The sequence below is a fragment of the Plectrocnemia conspersa genome, unplaced genomic scaffold, assembly GCF_051122295.1.
Source record: "Plectrocnemia conspersa isolate PC_06_02 unplaced genomic scaffold, ASM5112229v1 ptg000013l, whole genome shotgun sequence".
In the NCBI taxonomy this organism is placed as follows: domain Eukaryota; kingdom Metazoa; phylum Arthropoda; class Insecta; order Trichoptera; family Polycentropodidae; genus Plectrocnemia; species Plectrocnemia conspersa.
The window spans coordinates 7,466,907-7,481,919 of NW_028277177.1; the positions used below are offsets into that span (position 1 = coordinate 7,466,907).

The following is a 15,013-nucleotide window of genomic DNA, read 5'->3' on the forward strand; positions in this document are numbered from 1 at the left end:
GAAAGGCAATTGGTTATAGCAAGCCCATTTCCATATAGAGTTGAGATCCTCCTGTAGGTCGAGGGAACCAGAAATATATAGCAATATAAAGTGTTTGTCCCGCTGCTTCTACGATATCACATTACTGTTGCTTTAATTATATACTACTGAAATTTATTGCAGTTAAGATTATACTAATAAACTTTTTAGACCATAAAACATTGACAGATATTTTTTTGTAATATTTGAATAAATCATTTATATGATACATATATTATATATTCATTTTGGCCAAAGTTTTATATATATTTTTATAATGTTCACTTAATGGGACGACTCATCTGCTTTGGTTACGTATTGTCAACCAAACAATGCTAATGACGAAATAATTTATTTTTTAACTGTTATTTATTTAAAAATAAAGTTCATCTAGCTCTAACACAATGTGGTCCGTGTCAGCGCTCATTATCAACAAAGGACTCTGCGATCGGGCGTAGGTAGAAAACAATGAACCGTTAGTAATCATTAGTCATCTTTCAAGAAGTTGTTAACTGGGATATGCAAATGCAGCGGGACAGGCACAAATGTTTGCTTTCTACCGTGCGATAGATATAATTTATGTACGCAAAATACAATACAATGCCATTGAATTAATATCGATTTTTGATTTGTTTCAGCTTCGACTGTCGGTTCGGCTATTGAGCTTTACGCGAAGCCGCTGTTGAAAGCGGAAATATTGACTAAAAGAGAGTATCACGTTTTGTTTTATCATCTTCATTGCGTGAGCGAAGCTTCTAAGTCGTTGTGCGAAAGACTGCAGAGCTACATGGACGCAGGACTATTGAACATATCGCAAAAGCAGACAGATTCGAGCGGCTCTGACAACGAGACTGAATGCCAGCCAGAAGCGAACAAGAGCATTCTCGACGAGATGGTTCAAGAGGGTTTTCTGAAGCAGAGCGATTTAGAAACGTCCAAGAGCGAGCAATGCCTGTGGGATAAGAACGAACTGAACGACGTTGATGATGTGGATGGGACTTCAGAAAAATACTCGAGCTTGACGCCTAAGATTATATTATCAGACTTTGACGCTGAAAAGCAGAGCGAAATCAACTCGTTCAATTCACTACCTGTGACAGCAGTACCAAATAACAACAAACCAAAGTTAAATGACGTTAATGGAAGTATCATATTAAATTTGCAATGGGAGTTCATCGATAAGCCAGGAGACGATCGAAATAAGCGATTTATGAATATGTCTATGAATGATATTTTTAATGAATACGATTCTGTAGCTGTCGGCGTGAAGAGGAGCAGTTCAGATTCTAGGATCTTGAGCGCTCCTGCTTCAGAAGATGGTATATATGAAAGCTTAGAGGATATTTCTAATAAGAGAAGCAACGCAGCTACGCCTTATGAATCTATAGAAGATCTATACGAATGCATTAAAAATCAATCGATGGAATCTGAAAAAGAGTTTCAAATAAAGCGATGCAGTTCTGAAAAGAGTTTAAAATCCGGTAGTGGCTTGTCTTTCAATGATAGTAAAATTGATGATGAATATACATCGACGCTATTTCCGAATAGGAGGAACTCTTCTGAGAGTGACACCAAAAGCTTTGATGAGAAGGACGAAAATAAAATATTGTTGAATCAGTTGATTAACGGAGATTTAATGGATGTGTATTTCGACTATTTGACTGGCTATACAAAGGCTAGGATTATGCTGAGGGAGAAGATGAAGAACGACGAGCATTTTGCTGCTTTGGTGGAAATCAGAAGAGGAGCTGCTAAATACAGCATCGCAGACTATCTAGAATTACCGGTGAGTGTTTTTATCATTATTATTATTTAAAATGTATGTTTAGAGGGAATATCACTGAATATGTGTTAATTGATTTCTGGCGGCGCGTCGTCGTGTAGTAAAATGTGAAAGTATATTGGGAAATGAGGCTTTATTCAGATGGGCACAATAGTCCACGAGGAGGCTTGTATGGGACCATTGTTGTCGCTAATTCAATGGTAATTGGACCGCTCGGGGACTTGAACGAGTGGGTAGATTGTGACTCGGCAGTCACGTGTGCGCCTATTGCTCACTACTAAAACGCGACTTTATAATGTGACAACTGGTCATCCATCCTGACATGTCGCAGGGTTGTCGCTTTTGATTGTATTTCGTTTAATGGCACCGTAATAGGTGATTTGATCGATGTATCGAGTCAATAAATATGGGAAAGCTCGATGGAATTAAATATGAATTTTATTACAAGCTAGAGAAAATTATACATAAACATTTTTAAATATAACTTTTAAAAGTTCAATGTCGAGCATAAAATAATCAGATTTTTAAGACGTTCATATCAATCTAGCAAATGGTTTTGTTTATAAGATAATGATAATGACATGTTTTATGATGGATTTCATAAATGAAATGTAAAAAAATATACTATATGTATCTTGAACACACATTTCATTCCGACTTTTGACAAAATACAGAAGTGAGCAAGTCAAATAAAACTTATTTTTTAAAAATATATTATAACATAATTAAAAATAATATAAGTATTGACAAAATATATGATAAAAAAATATGATCAGGAACTCCCTACTGTAATTCCACATAACGTTTCGATGAAACAATTCCATAAGTTAACGTAGATCTTTTTCGTGTCATTCACACTGTACGGTCTCATTGTTGTTGTTATTGTTGTAGCCCATGAATTTATGTATCGGAAACACATTACGAATGCATTCTTTGTATTGTTTCGTCCTCGATACAAATTCGCGTGTCAATAATTAATGACAGTGTAATCATTTACGAAAATCGATCACTAGTGAGCATTTTTTACCTTCCAGATGTATTTTATGTTAATAACAAGGTAGTGTTATACCGATATTATCGTTAATCTATTATGATTAATCATTACATCAGCGCATTGATGGCTATCTAGAACCGATCGCATTTTTTTATCTCACCCTAGGTGCGTCCTCTGACTAATTAGAATATGTTAGCTTGGATTTATCGCTTCGAGACGACAGTGTCGTGTAAATGTAAATTTTGTGACCTGAAATACAGTGTCGTTTGTATTATTCGACAATTTAGATTGCGAAATTATGGTAATTAAGTACGTTTATAAGCTTCTCATGTGATTTATATCAGATCGCTTATGAAGTAAAATTCATTATAGATATTATGCAATATAAATAAATAAACATGCATATATATTATATAAACGAGTTCATGTAATTGTGTGTTATTTAAAACATAGAATTTATTTTTTATAAATAATTCTATTTTCATATGTATATATAATGTGAAATTTACACATCTTATAAATTAATACTACACAACTTTTTGTCTTTAAAAACGGGTATAAAAAGCTAGTGATAAATAAAATCAGTTATAACCAAACCCATCACACATGTGAAATATAAAAAGCTTCCCATGCTTTTTATTATATATATAATACTATCATTACCGCGTTTTTATAATTAATATTATCCATACGTTTAGAGTTTAACCTGGAGAGTTTTCTTCTAAAGTCAGATAAAAGTATTTAAAAGATATTGTATGAATATTTATTAATATGTTATTTCAATCAACTGATATTTTTCAAATTAATAATTTTACTATTTTAGTAAAAAAAGTATCATAAGTAGAAACATATACAATGTTGTAAAAACATCTAAAATTTTCAAAGACATTTCCGGGCTAGCTTTCAGCCGAAAGTTCTTTGAGAGCTGAGCTTTTTGCGCGCGATTTGACATTCGGGCCGCGTGCTCATTGCCGGCATTGTTCTGTCGTAATGAGCCGTTGTGGGCGCCTAATTATCAGTTTGGGCGACACGACAGCATACATCATCTCGCACTGGGCGTCATCGTCAGGAATTCCACGACGATGCCATCGAGTAGACGTATTCATCCACCAAGGAAGGGAACCAGTATTCGAACCGGCGCGATAATAACGGACCATTTCCGAACAATGCCCGACCACTTTCGGGTCGTTATTGTGCCACACGGTACCCCTTTATTGGCACGTGCATAATCGTAATGAAAAAATATCGAAAAATAAACACGACGACTACGAACGCGCTCGAGATCGATTCTTCTCGCTTCGGCAAATTACACGCCACACAATGCCGCCGACCGAAAGGTCATCAAAAGACATTCGACTCTTTATATACATCATATGAAGCTTTCATAAAAAGGGTATATAGTATATTTGAACAAACAAATATTTTATTTTATTTTTTTATTCTCATCCAACAAATTCACAAAAAAAAAAACAATACAGTTTATATTTGCCCGATGACAAGTTGAAATTTTAGTCCAAATTTAAGCCGCCATACTCGTCTATAGAATGGATGAAAAAAAAATCCAGGACGGTTTTATAATCCAACGCCTTCACTACTTGGTTGTTGAAATGTATACCTTCCATTACGCAATATATAAAAAATACCCTAGATCATTTGGTTCTTTAGATTTCACATAGGTACATATTGATAACTCCTTGCCACATTGACAACAAATGTAATGCATCCTATCTAAACCGTTTAAATATTATTTTACTTTTATCAAAGAGCGTCACTTTTTCTCAATCTAAAACAGTTCAGCTAACGCATTAATTTATTTATTTATTTATTCAATAATGATTTTTCCTCAGGTATACGATTATTCAAGCCACATACAAAGGTTGTCTTTGAAAATACTAATTGGTGATATTCATGGCTTTTTACGCATATCTCGTAAGCACATTTGTCGTATCTCTCGATCCTTATTAACAATACTTATTTTCACCCTTAATCCGACTTATTAGATCCATTTTAACATTTTTTAATTGATGATTCATTATAGCAGATAGTCTGGAAGATTTGTCTTGTAATAATCTAATTGATGATACACAGCAATATCGATATTTTTACTTAAATCAAATTATGGCCGAATTAGCATTATATTTATCATAAATAATTTCATTACGTGATCCAACAGTAAATTAAAATACTCAAAAACAATGTAAATATACCCTTAAATGAGGGATTGAAAGCACGAAAATCCAAAATTTTAAGGATTATGAGAAGCGGTGCTTTTAATTGCACAATTTAATAAATATAAAAGTTGTATAAATACACTTTTAAAAAATAAAATAAGCAAAAGAAGTTAAAGATGAAAGACTGAAAAATATGGCTTCAAATAAAAAGTGCATTCATGTGTTCAAGTGAGTTCTTAGATCTCCTATTATTTTAAAACCATGGCCAAATCTCGCCATTGGGCATTAGATAATTTCCATTTTAATTAGGACTTTGGTAAAATTTTATCTTTATTTAAAAAGTATGGCAAAATACTAGTTATTGTAAACATTTCTTCCTTGAATAATTATTATGAAACTGAAATTAAATCATATAAGTAATTTTTTAATTATAATAAATACATTATTATACTGCAACCAAATTTACATTTATTTGCATTATTTTTTTATTATACAGAATAATATTAAAACAATTTGAAGGCTTTTCATATATATATATAAAATATTATTACGACTCAAGATAACAGTTTATATAATATAAAAGAGATTAGAATCACTCAAAATTTATCATGATTTTTCTTGGGATAATAAAATAAAGGTCGCTGTTCAGCGACGATGACATTCGATTCTCAATGTATTATGTATTGTATTGCTATTGTATGCGATATGTAATACGTTTTTTTTATTTGCACGCCTCGGTGAGAGGTCATTATATAAATTTCGGTGTAATTGGACGGAAGAGCAGTCTCAAATGCGGTATCATGGTTGTGAAAAAAATAATAAAAGCGATATTATAACAGTTCTGCAATAATGCAATGCAAGAATGGAGAAATACGGAACTTTGAATAAAGTTTTGATTATTTATAATTTGCAATTTAACAGTTGTACCGAATGTAGTTCAATTTTCAATGATTTGCTGAGAATGGTATTTTGCGAAACTATATTAAATATTTTTATTAATTTTCAGTAAGACAAAATACTTGTATAATAAATATTTTAGGCGCTCAACCTTAAACTCTTTTATTGCATCTTAAACAAAACATCCCATTTTTTTTGTGTACACACACATTATCCATATAAAAATTAACCTTTTGAACATGGCTGATGCGCTTGAAGATACTGCGCTCGATCATCGTAACGAGCGGTCGTTTCGCAAAAATAATGCAAAAATCTCTCTCCATTCACGATTTCGTTACATAATAAAAAACCGCACAGGCCAATCCTCGCGCTCGGAACAATAATAACAGAATAAAAAACGACGATTTATACTTTATTGTTAAAGTGAGAATTCCGATCCATTTGTGCAGCACACCTCTTTGTGGCGCGAGACCTTCAATGTTGACCTCCAGGACGAGATGACACTCTGAGATGATTTAGAATCGCGCTTGTGTTCGGACGCTGATAGATCTCTGGCGAGAAGAGAAATTGCTCCGACACAACAATGGGTGAAAATAATGAGAGTACGATTATCGCCCGAGGTGCGAAAAATAGATAGTAATCAATTCTATGCCTGACCTCAGGAGGATTTTTAATCGAGTTGTTATGGTTAGCTATTATTCTTTAGATTTTATCATATTTTTAATATAACTATTTTACTTTAAATAAAAATATATATATTATTTAATTTTAATAGTTTTCATTACGCTATAAATTACTTGTTTATTGGGTTTACTACTTTTCCGTTATAAAAAATATTGAAAGGATATTTTTTTTCGAGACACTTCGTGGTTTCTATCATTATTACGATTTATATTTATAGAAATAATTTAGATCACTCTAATGTTATAAATTAATTTATTTAAGAGTATTGTAAAAATTTACTGCTTAAATTTTTGTTTTCAATATAAATATAAGAAACGTGATTAAAAATATTTACAGTGCGTGGTATATTTTATATTGCGACTTTTAAATATAATAATAGCCTAAAATGTTGCTTAAACGTTTTATTGATTTGTCACATTCCATTATCAAGATAGAACTGAAAGCTCTGAAATTGCTCACGAAATATTCGCCCTAGTATTTTAACATTTTTATTGTGCTATCCAGTTTTTAGAAAATGTTTTATAATAATAATTCTGATAGATCAAGACAGATAAAGTTTTGCTAGATTTTCCTAATTTCACCGATGAATTTTATGATTAAAACAGATTGATTTCAGCCAGGTGTCTCCCTGCTTAGTAGTTGCTGATTGTGTTTATCCTATTGGGGTAAAAAAAAGTTTCCTGTCATATTATAATGAAAACATTACAATAAATATAAATATAGCTTAATTAAACTCTTTAATGATGTTTATTATATAAAAATTGTTTATATCCGGTATTAATTTTACACGTAAATTAATATATGATTCGATCGAGATATTTATTTAACGCCGAAAGAATAAAATTATTTATTAAATTTACCGAATATTTTGAGAAAAAATAAAATAAAATATCAAAATGTACTGTACATAATAAATCTAATGAAAAATATTCAGACTAGTAGTTAGACATACATAGTTCTTATATAATATTTTAAAGTAATTCTTATATAATATTTTACGATGAAAGGTGTCTTAGTTTTGCAAAGTCTTCAAAATGTATGTGGAATAAACATTTATTATTTAAGACTCTAAAGAGCAACTGAGTAAAATTTGGAAGGGATGGCTTTCAATATTTAAAAAAAATTTCGATAATAACTTTACATATTAAATATAAAAATAATATAAGTATGTATAGCTTGCAGTTTATATTTAGCATTGCTTAGTTGTTATTATTCCAGTTTAACTATTTTACTATTATTTTTATGTTTACATACATATGTACATAGTGTATAAGGCAATTATTTTGAAAGTATTTACGATGAAAGTGTCATAGTTTTGCAAAGTCCCCAAAGAGTAGTATAAAAATTTAAATAGGTAACCATATATTCTTGAGGGTCTTAAAGTGCAACTGAGTAAAATTTAGAAGTGCTGACTTTTTATTGAATACACATTCAAATTAAGCTAATAATGAAATAAGTTGTGTATTTCCTAAGGAGAAACTATGCAATGTTTTATTTATAATAAAAATTACCCATTCGGGTTAGTCGTAAATACAGTAAGCGATGCAGCAAATGATTGTTGAAATTTTCTGACCGACTTTTGTGTTTTACATTTAAATTAAAATATAACTGTTTTAATAATTATGTATATCTTATTTTATTTTTGATACTGAAAAAATATGTGTAAATTATAACCAGGGCTGTGGAGTCGTTAAAAAAAACCACGACTCCGACTCCGACTCCGATTCCGATATTTACCAACAACACGACTCCACTCCGACTCCGACTCCGACTTCGACTCCGACTCAAAAAAGTTTAATTTTATCAGGTATTTTTGGTGTTTTTCTACGCGTTTAATATTCATACGCTATACACATTCATTATTACACAATTAAAAATTAATAAATTTCATAATTTAAAAAAATGCTCGGAGTCACTCATTTTTCACGACTCCGACTCCGACTCCAACTCCGGCCAAAACACCACGACTCCACGACTCCAACTCCGACTCCGACTCCGACTCCACAGCCCTGATTATAACGCATATTTAAAAAATATATACAGAGCAGTACTACTTGATTTGCAATCTTTATGCAACCAAATCACTTTTCCATTGACTTTTTTAATTAGAGGAAAGTTAAGAGTTTTCTGATTCAAGTACTTAGAATTACCTCATATTTCTGACAAAAATATCACAGTTCTGTTTTTATTTCATGCAACGAATTTAACAACGTAAAATTAAAGTCTAATTAAAAATGAAAAGCGGTCGTGTTTGAAGGGTCTTACTCAAGAACGTTTACACTTAAATGTCAAGCCGATTCATTTTTTTGTGTTCATTAAAATAATTATTATTTTAATAAATATATAAAATAAAAATTAATAAACGTAATTTACGTGTTGTTTATATATCTTATTGTTATATTTATTAATAATCAAGCTTATTTTGTAAAGCTGTGGTTTTGGGCGTAGTGAATATAATTACAGAATCTATTATATAAAGACCTTCGTTTTTCGTTCAATAAATTAAAATAGTAGGTTGTAACATTTCTTAGTATCATTAAATACTTTTTCTTCTTTCTAGTAGATAATTGGTTCATTTTTACTAAAAAAAACTGATCTATGTGATTATCAGAAATATTACACCATTAGAGTTCTCAAAAGCTTTAAAGCTAAACAAATTACATGTTGAAACAGTGTCTTTTTATTGGCCAACTTTACCTTTTTTCCGATTGCTTCTTTCAGTTTGGTCAAATGTGTGTAGTACTTAGTGGAATCGAAGGTTTATTTAGGTGTCAGTAGTTCGTAGTACACTATACCTTTCTGGCTCATTATGATATTTTTTAATAATGTGATGAATTCACTTTTGAACGCCACTGATAATTTGTTTGAGAAACAATTCATTGCGTTTAAATAACGAATCGCAAGCAGAAATTCGATTTCTTATATTTTTATTGCCTAATTGATGCGACACTCATTTAACTAGCTTTTCGGCCATCTCAGGTTTTTTATTTGAATTTTATAAAAAAACTGTTGACGTTGTATATTGAAAAAAAAAATACCACAGTTTTTCACGTACATTGTCGTATCGTTTTATCGACTTGGCATTCACGTAGCGTCCCTATCGAATTTATATTTCTTCTAACGAACGTTCGACTAATGCGTGCCCTCAGCGTTCGTCGTCGGAGAAGCAAGGCATCCGATCATCATCATATTTGTCGAGCACGTTGGCTACACCGTGTATACACACGCCGATAAGTGTTATTTGGTAGTCATTGTTTTTGCTCACGTTTGCTAAATGCAAATCTGCAGCCGTGCGTACCACGACATGTTTATTAATAAGTGCATTCGATTGCATCGCTTTTGCGGGAATACGTGCTTAGTTCTTAGCGAATGGCTGTACTTAAGTAGAATATAATGTATGCAAACCTAGGTGAGTGTGTGTGTGTGCGTATGGCGTTAATGACCTCATTGAAATCTTCTTGGATGTATGAAGATGTTCTGTGTTATATGAGCATCCATCGGTCATACTGACTTGGAGTATAAATGGGTTGTTATGAGATGATTATCATTTTTTTTATTTGATTCATGGTTCAAATATCTGGAAGAGAATCAGATAAGATTTTTGAATTATTTTCAACCTAATGAAATATCTCTTATGGTTAAGGTTATGCTTTTTATAATTTCCTTTCCTTTTAATAAATAAAAGCCGCTCAATGAAGTTTACAACTTGAAATATCAATAAAGCTCGAAAGTCAGCTTTTCCTCCTAGCTTTGAAAGTCCACAGTGAATAAATATGAATTCTATTTTTATTCTCAGCAGTAGATATTGAAGTAATACTCGGTAATTCACTCACTGGTATATCGCAAAAAGACCATGAGTTGACTGAATTAAACTTTTGGGAATTTTTATTTAATTAAAGTTTCTGCATAAATTGGTTAAAAACATTGGTGACACATTATTAATAATATAATAATATAACGTATAACGTATCATTATGCTTTTCTTTCTTTTTTTTTTTAAATTAATTTAAGCTAAGATTAAGGTTAATATTAATTTATTATGTTAAGTAAAAAGGGAAATTTCTGCTCTGTATTTTTTAAATTAAAATATTCATTTCTGCGTTTTTTTTGCAATCACGTTCAATTATTTTTGATTTTGTCGATTTTATTACTAGATTATATTTATGATTTTTAGAAACAGAAAAATTAAGATTTTATGTATCAAAATAACGATAAAAAATTCCATCTAAAAATATTTTTTCATTGCAATGATTAATTATAAAAATATTATTTTAGGTTAGTGTAAAAATCAACAAATAAATTTTACTACTGTAATTAATCTTCTGCTAACATATTTATTTTTTGTTAATTTTCAATTCAATTTTATGTTTAAGTATAACATTTGTGCGCATTATAATGCTGAAAATAATCGTGAATACATTTTTTGCCCCAAATAGTAAATCGGTTGATTTATACGTAAATTATTTGCTAATTTTTAATTAATTTTTATTATTGTTTAATTCATTTTATATTATTTTTTTTGGGTGTAATCCCAGCAAAATAACACTTATGTTGTAACCTATAGCTTATTATAGCATAACACATTATACATATTAATAATAATAATATTAAAAATACAGATTCTATGACCTATTAAAACATTCTAGAACATAAAAGTTGATTATAGATCATACGTTTTAGAATAATAATATAATCATAATATTTTTCAAATATTTTATCAAAGCAAACATATTGTAAAACTATGATTTTTCCAAAAAAATACGATATAAATGAAAAAAATAAAATCTATTGGGACTAATTCATTAAACATATTATATCTTTGTGGCAATTAGTGCAAGTTTTTATTCGTACGTGTGTATGTATTGAAAGTAAACATATACTGTTTTTATAAATGCTATCATTTAATTTAACTATTCACATACAAATATAATATAATACTTTTTTATTATATTGGTCACTTAGCAGTTTCACATAGTGTTAAAGTTATTAGAGATTGATAATTTACAATACATTGTTACATTATATAGATCTTTCAATATAATAGATATTAATAATGTTTCATTAAACATAAAAATATACTATGATCGTCAAAAGTAACTATCAATTGATTACGCGTATTATAAAGCCTCCAGTTCTTCTTACACATCACAATCGAAACGTGTAATTCAAACACTGGTAACTAGACCGGAAGGCGGTGTAATTAGGCGAAAATGTGTTACCATCAAACCCACAGAGTGACTTCTTCTATGGTCATAATTACCACTTTGAGATTTCGCTCGGCAATGCCAATTATTATTACCCTTGCAAACGAGTACTGGTCGTCTTGCGTTCTCAGAAATCTTAGTTTGTGGTTGACTATTTAAGCGGCTGTTAAATGTTAACTCACGGACTAAATTAGAGTTACAAGTGATTGTCTGTTGGTCATTTTTTACCGACCCACGTTGTTGCATTCACATACTGAATTGGAAATAGGCCCGAATAAAAAGCTAATTGAAATTTATTGTATTACTATATTACCATGAAAGGTGTTGTCCGAGTTGTCGGCGATTATTTCTCGTTTAGCATCTCGATGGAAGTCGAGAAAATTGGCCTTATTCTAAGATAAACGTTGTACTGTTATATTTAATTATGTTGTAAAATATTGAAGAAGGTAAATATATATGTATTTAAATCTTCCATATGATACATTGTAATGCGTATTGAAAGGTTTTATGCGATTGCAATTCCTTTTAAGACGTCCGAGTAACATAAAACGTTTTACACAACAATAAGAAGATACCTTTTTTTTCTTTCATTGTAACTGAATACTAAATTAAGACATAAATGAAAGGGACTTATTAAATATACTTATTCATGATATTAAATTTTTAAAATGCGCCATTTAGCTTAGCCGGAGAAGAAAACGAGCGTGGGAATTAACGTATGTGAATAGAGGTTAAATGTCAACTTGTAATAGTCGTTACATAATGTAGTAATGTTTAAGAGCTAATTGTGTACCTTTAATCAAAATGCGGTAGAGGAACGAACGTTTAAGTTGTATAAGTTAAACGACACAAACGGCTTTATGCACATGCCAAAATAATGTGTGAATGTGTCTCATTACGCCATTGGTCTATTGTTGTGTGAGTTTTTTATTGTTGAGGCAGCATTTAAGTATTTCATGTAAATTTACGTTTTATTATTTATTTAATTAGATTGTTAAAATATATCATTAAATAATAAGTGTTTACCATAAGGAAGTAAATTAGCAGTAAATGTAATTATTTATTACGGTTTAATAACTAATTTTGATTTAACTGCTTCCATATATATCTTTAACTATAATATAATATAATATATTTTTCATACATTTCTGAGTTTTTGAGAGATCTAGTGTAGTAAATTGAATTTGGTAGGAATTTGTTGATTATTAAAATCTTGTATATTGTTTATTTTTGATATTTTATTTCTTAAAACTTTATACGGTGAGATTAAATCATTGAAAATTCGATGCTCAGAAAGTTAAAGATTCTCAATGAAAATTATAAGCAATCATTTAACAATAGACATTCAGTGAAAATGTGTGTTTGATTTCTTAAATTTTTTTTTTTTAAAGTTAGTTGATCGTATTTTTAGTTTGATAATATTTTAAAGTGGTTTAAACACATAGTGTTAGTCTTAACTTTAGTAGTGAATTTTAATGCAATATCAAAATTCATGCACATATTTTATGTTTTTGTCATCAGTTACTTGTCAATTTATGTTCGATTTCCAAACATGTACATTTGTAACATTCGTTTTAATCCACTCCAAGATATTCATAAATTTTTGATACGCAACTTCTCAGAATTCTCCCTCGTGTAAAAGACTCGTTCAATATTCTGATCGTCGCTTTGTGTAGTCGCTTCAGAATGAACAAACCGAATTTATAATAACGTAATATATAATCAAAATTTCACCCACAGACAATAAAAGTAAACATTATGCAACACATAAAGGGTCTCACAATAACCATCGAGATGGCAAGTGGTTTTGACCCCGCGGGAATAATATCACATACGATAATTTTTGAAACAATGAATACCACTTTGCAATTCCAAAGCATTCCAAGAACTCGAACGCGAGTACGTAAGAGTATAGTCCAGAATCGAATTTTATCATCCGACTAAGATCTTCGCCGTGTCATTTAATCCCTTTATAACTTAAGCACATTTAAAGACTCACGCTGTGACATATGAGACTCTGCGAAAGAATGCAAAATAAATTTCGCCTCGAACCTTCGAGTGTTCGATCACGTTGCGGTCGTATGCAAAATGCATCATTATTATTATTAAAAGCGCGAGCGAATAAAATTGTGTGCAGTGAGAAAAATCGATGGAAATATGACGTGGAAATTGGGTCGTTTAGAAAATGTTGTCACCGTGTGAAATTGCACAGGACAATACAAGTATTTTAAAAAAGTGCATAAATGCAAAATTTATGCTCATTTATATGCACAGTATTTTATATTATTTATGCATTAAATAGTATGATTTAGAAAGCATTATCTAGTACTTATAGAAATATAATATGCATACTAGATATAATATTATAATTCCTACTACCGACTAACATTTCTAGATGTTTCTTTATTCCAGAAATGAGTCATGTTCAAACTCTATGGCTTAAAATTTGAGATTTTAGCATAAAAAAATCACATTATACTATATATATGTTTACTATATGTGCTTAGCTTGCGGTGCACACGCTTACTTTTTTATTTTATAGATGTACAGATTTTAGTTATATAATTGATTATTTTAAATATGAGTATACCGTGTATTCTTACCATAGTTTACGCCATCCAAAAGATCTCGTTGAACTCTTCAAACTGCAGTTACTATTTATATGGACTATTTTGAAATGGAAGTAGATAAAAGCTTTCTCGGGCTTTTAAGTATCATTATGGTCGAGCTTTGCTTAATATGAGCTCGGCTGAACTCTTGTTTATTCCAAGTCAGAAGCGAAGTGGTAAAATTCATTCATAGCGGAAGTGAAATAAGTACGCCGTGTTTGAGCTTATATACCAATACGAAACCTTGACGATTTTGGCGTGCATTATTCTTCCAGTTCTTCATCGTCTGGTCAATGCGAGGATTCAATCCAGAAAAGGACTATTTATTACTTTCTAATATTTAAATCGAATGTCTGCATAAGACAATTAAAAAATCGTAGTGTGGGGGTTGATTTTAGTTAGCTACTCTGACGAAGCGACGGGAGAAGGATCGGAGTGTTTCTTTCATGTATCTTGTAGCATTCAACTGTAGAAATAGTTACTAATCTCGTATTGAGAAGCGGCGACCACATATTTGCTAAAGTATAATCCTCGGTGTTAGTACATGTCAAAACATTCGTATTTGGCAGCAACCATTTATCCTGTAGGTAGTCACAATATTTTAATTTAGGCCAGGAAAAAAACATTTTTCCTGGCCTAAATTAAAATTCAAA

General features: G+C 30.6%; 1 protein-coding gene across 7 annotated transcripts in view; it reads left to right on the plus strand.

Annotated features, from left to right (window-relative positions):
• LOC148227172 (uncharacterized) overlaps positions 1-15,013 on the plus strand; it is a 252,069-nt gene that overhangs the window by 62,812 nt on the left and 174,244 nt on the right. For all 7 annotated transcript variants that reach the window (XR_015812021.1, XM_088202500.1, XM_088202495.1 and 4 more), the window contains one exon: positions 657-1,804. Coding sequence is in view for 6 of the 7 variants with exons in the window: in XM_088202495.1 (XP_088058621.1) it covers positions 657-1,804 (1,148 nt within the window). In the remaining variant the exon portion in view is untranslated. The remainder of the gene's footprint in view (positions 1-656; positions 1,805-15,013) is intronic.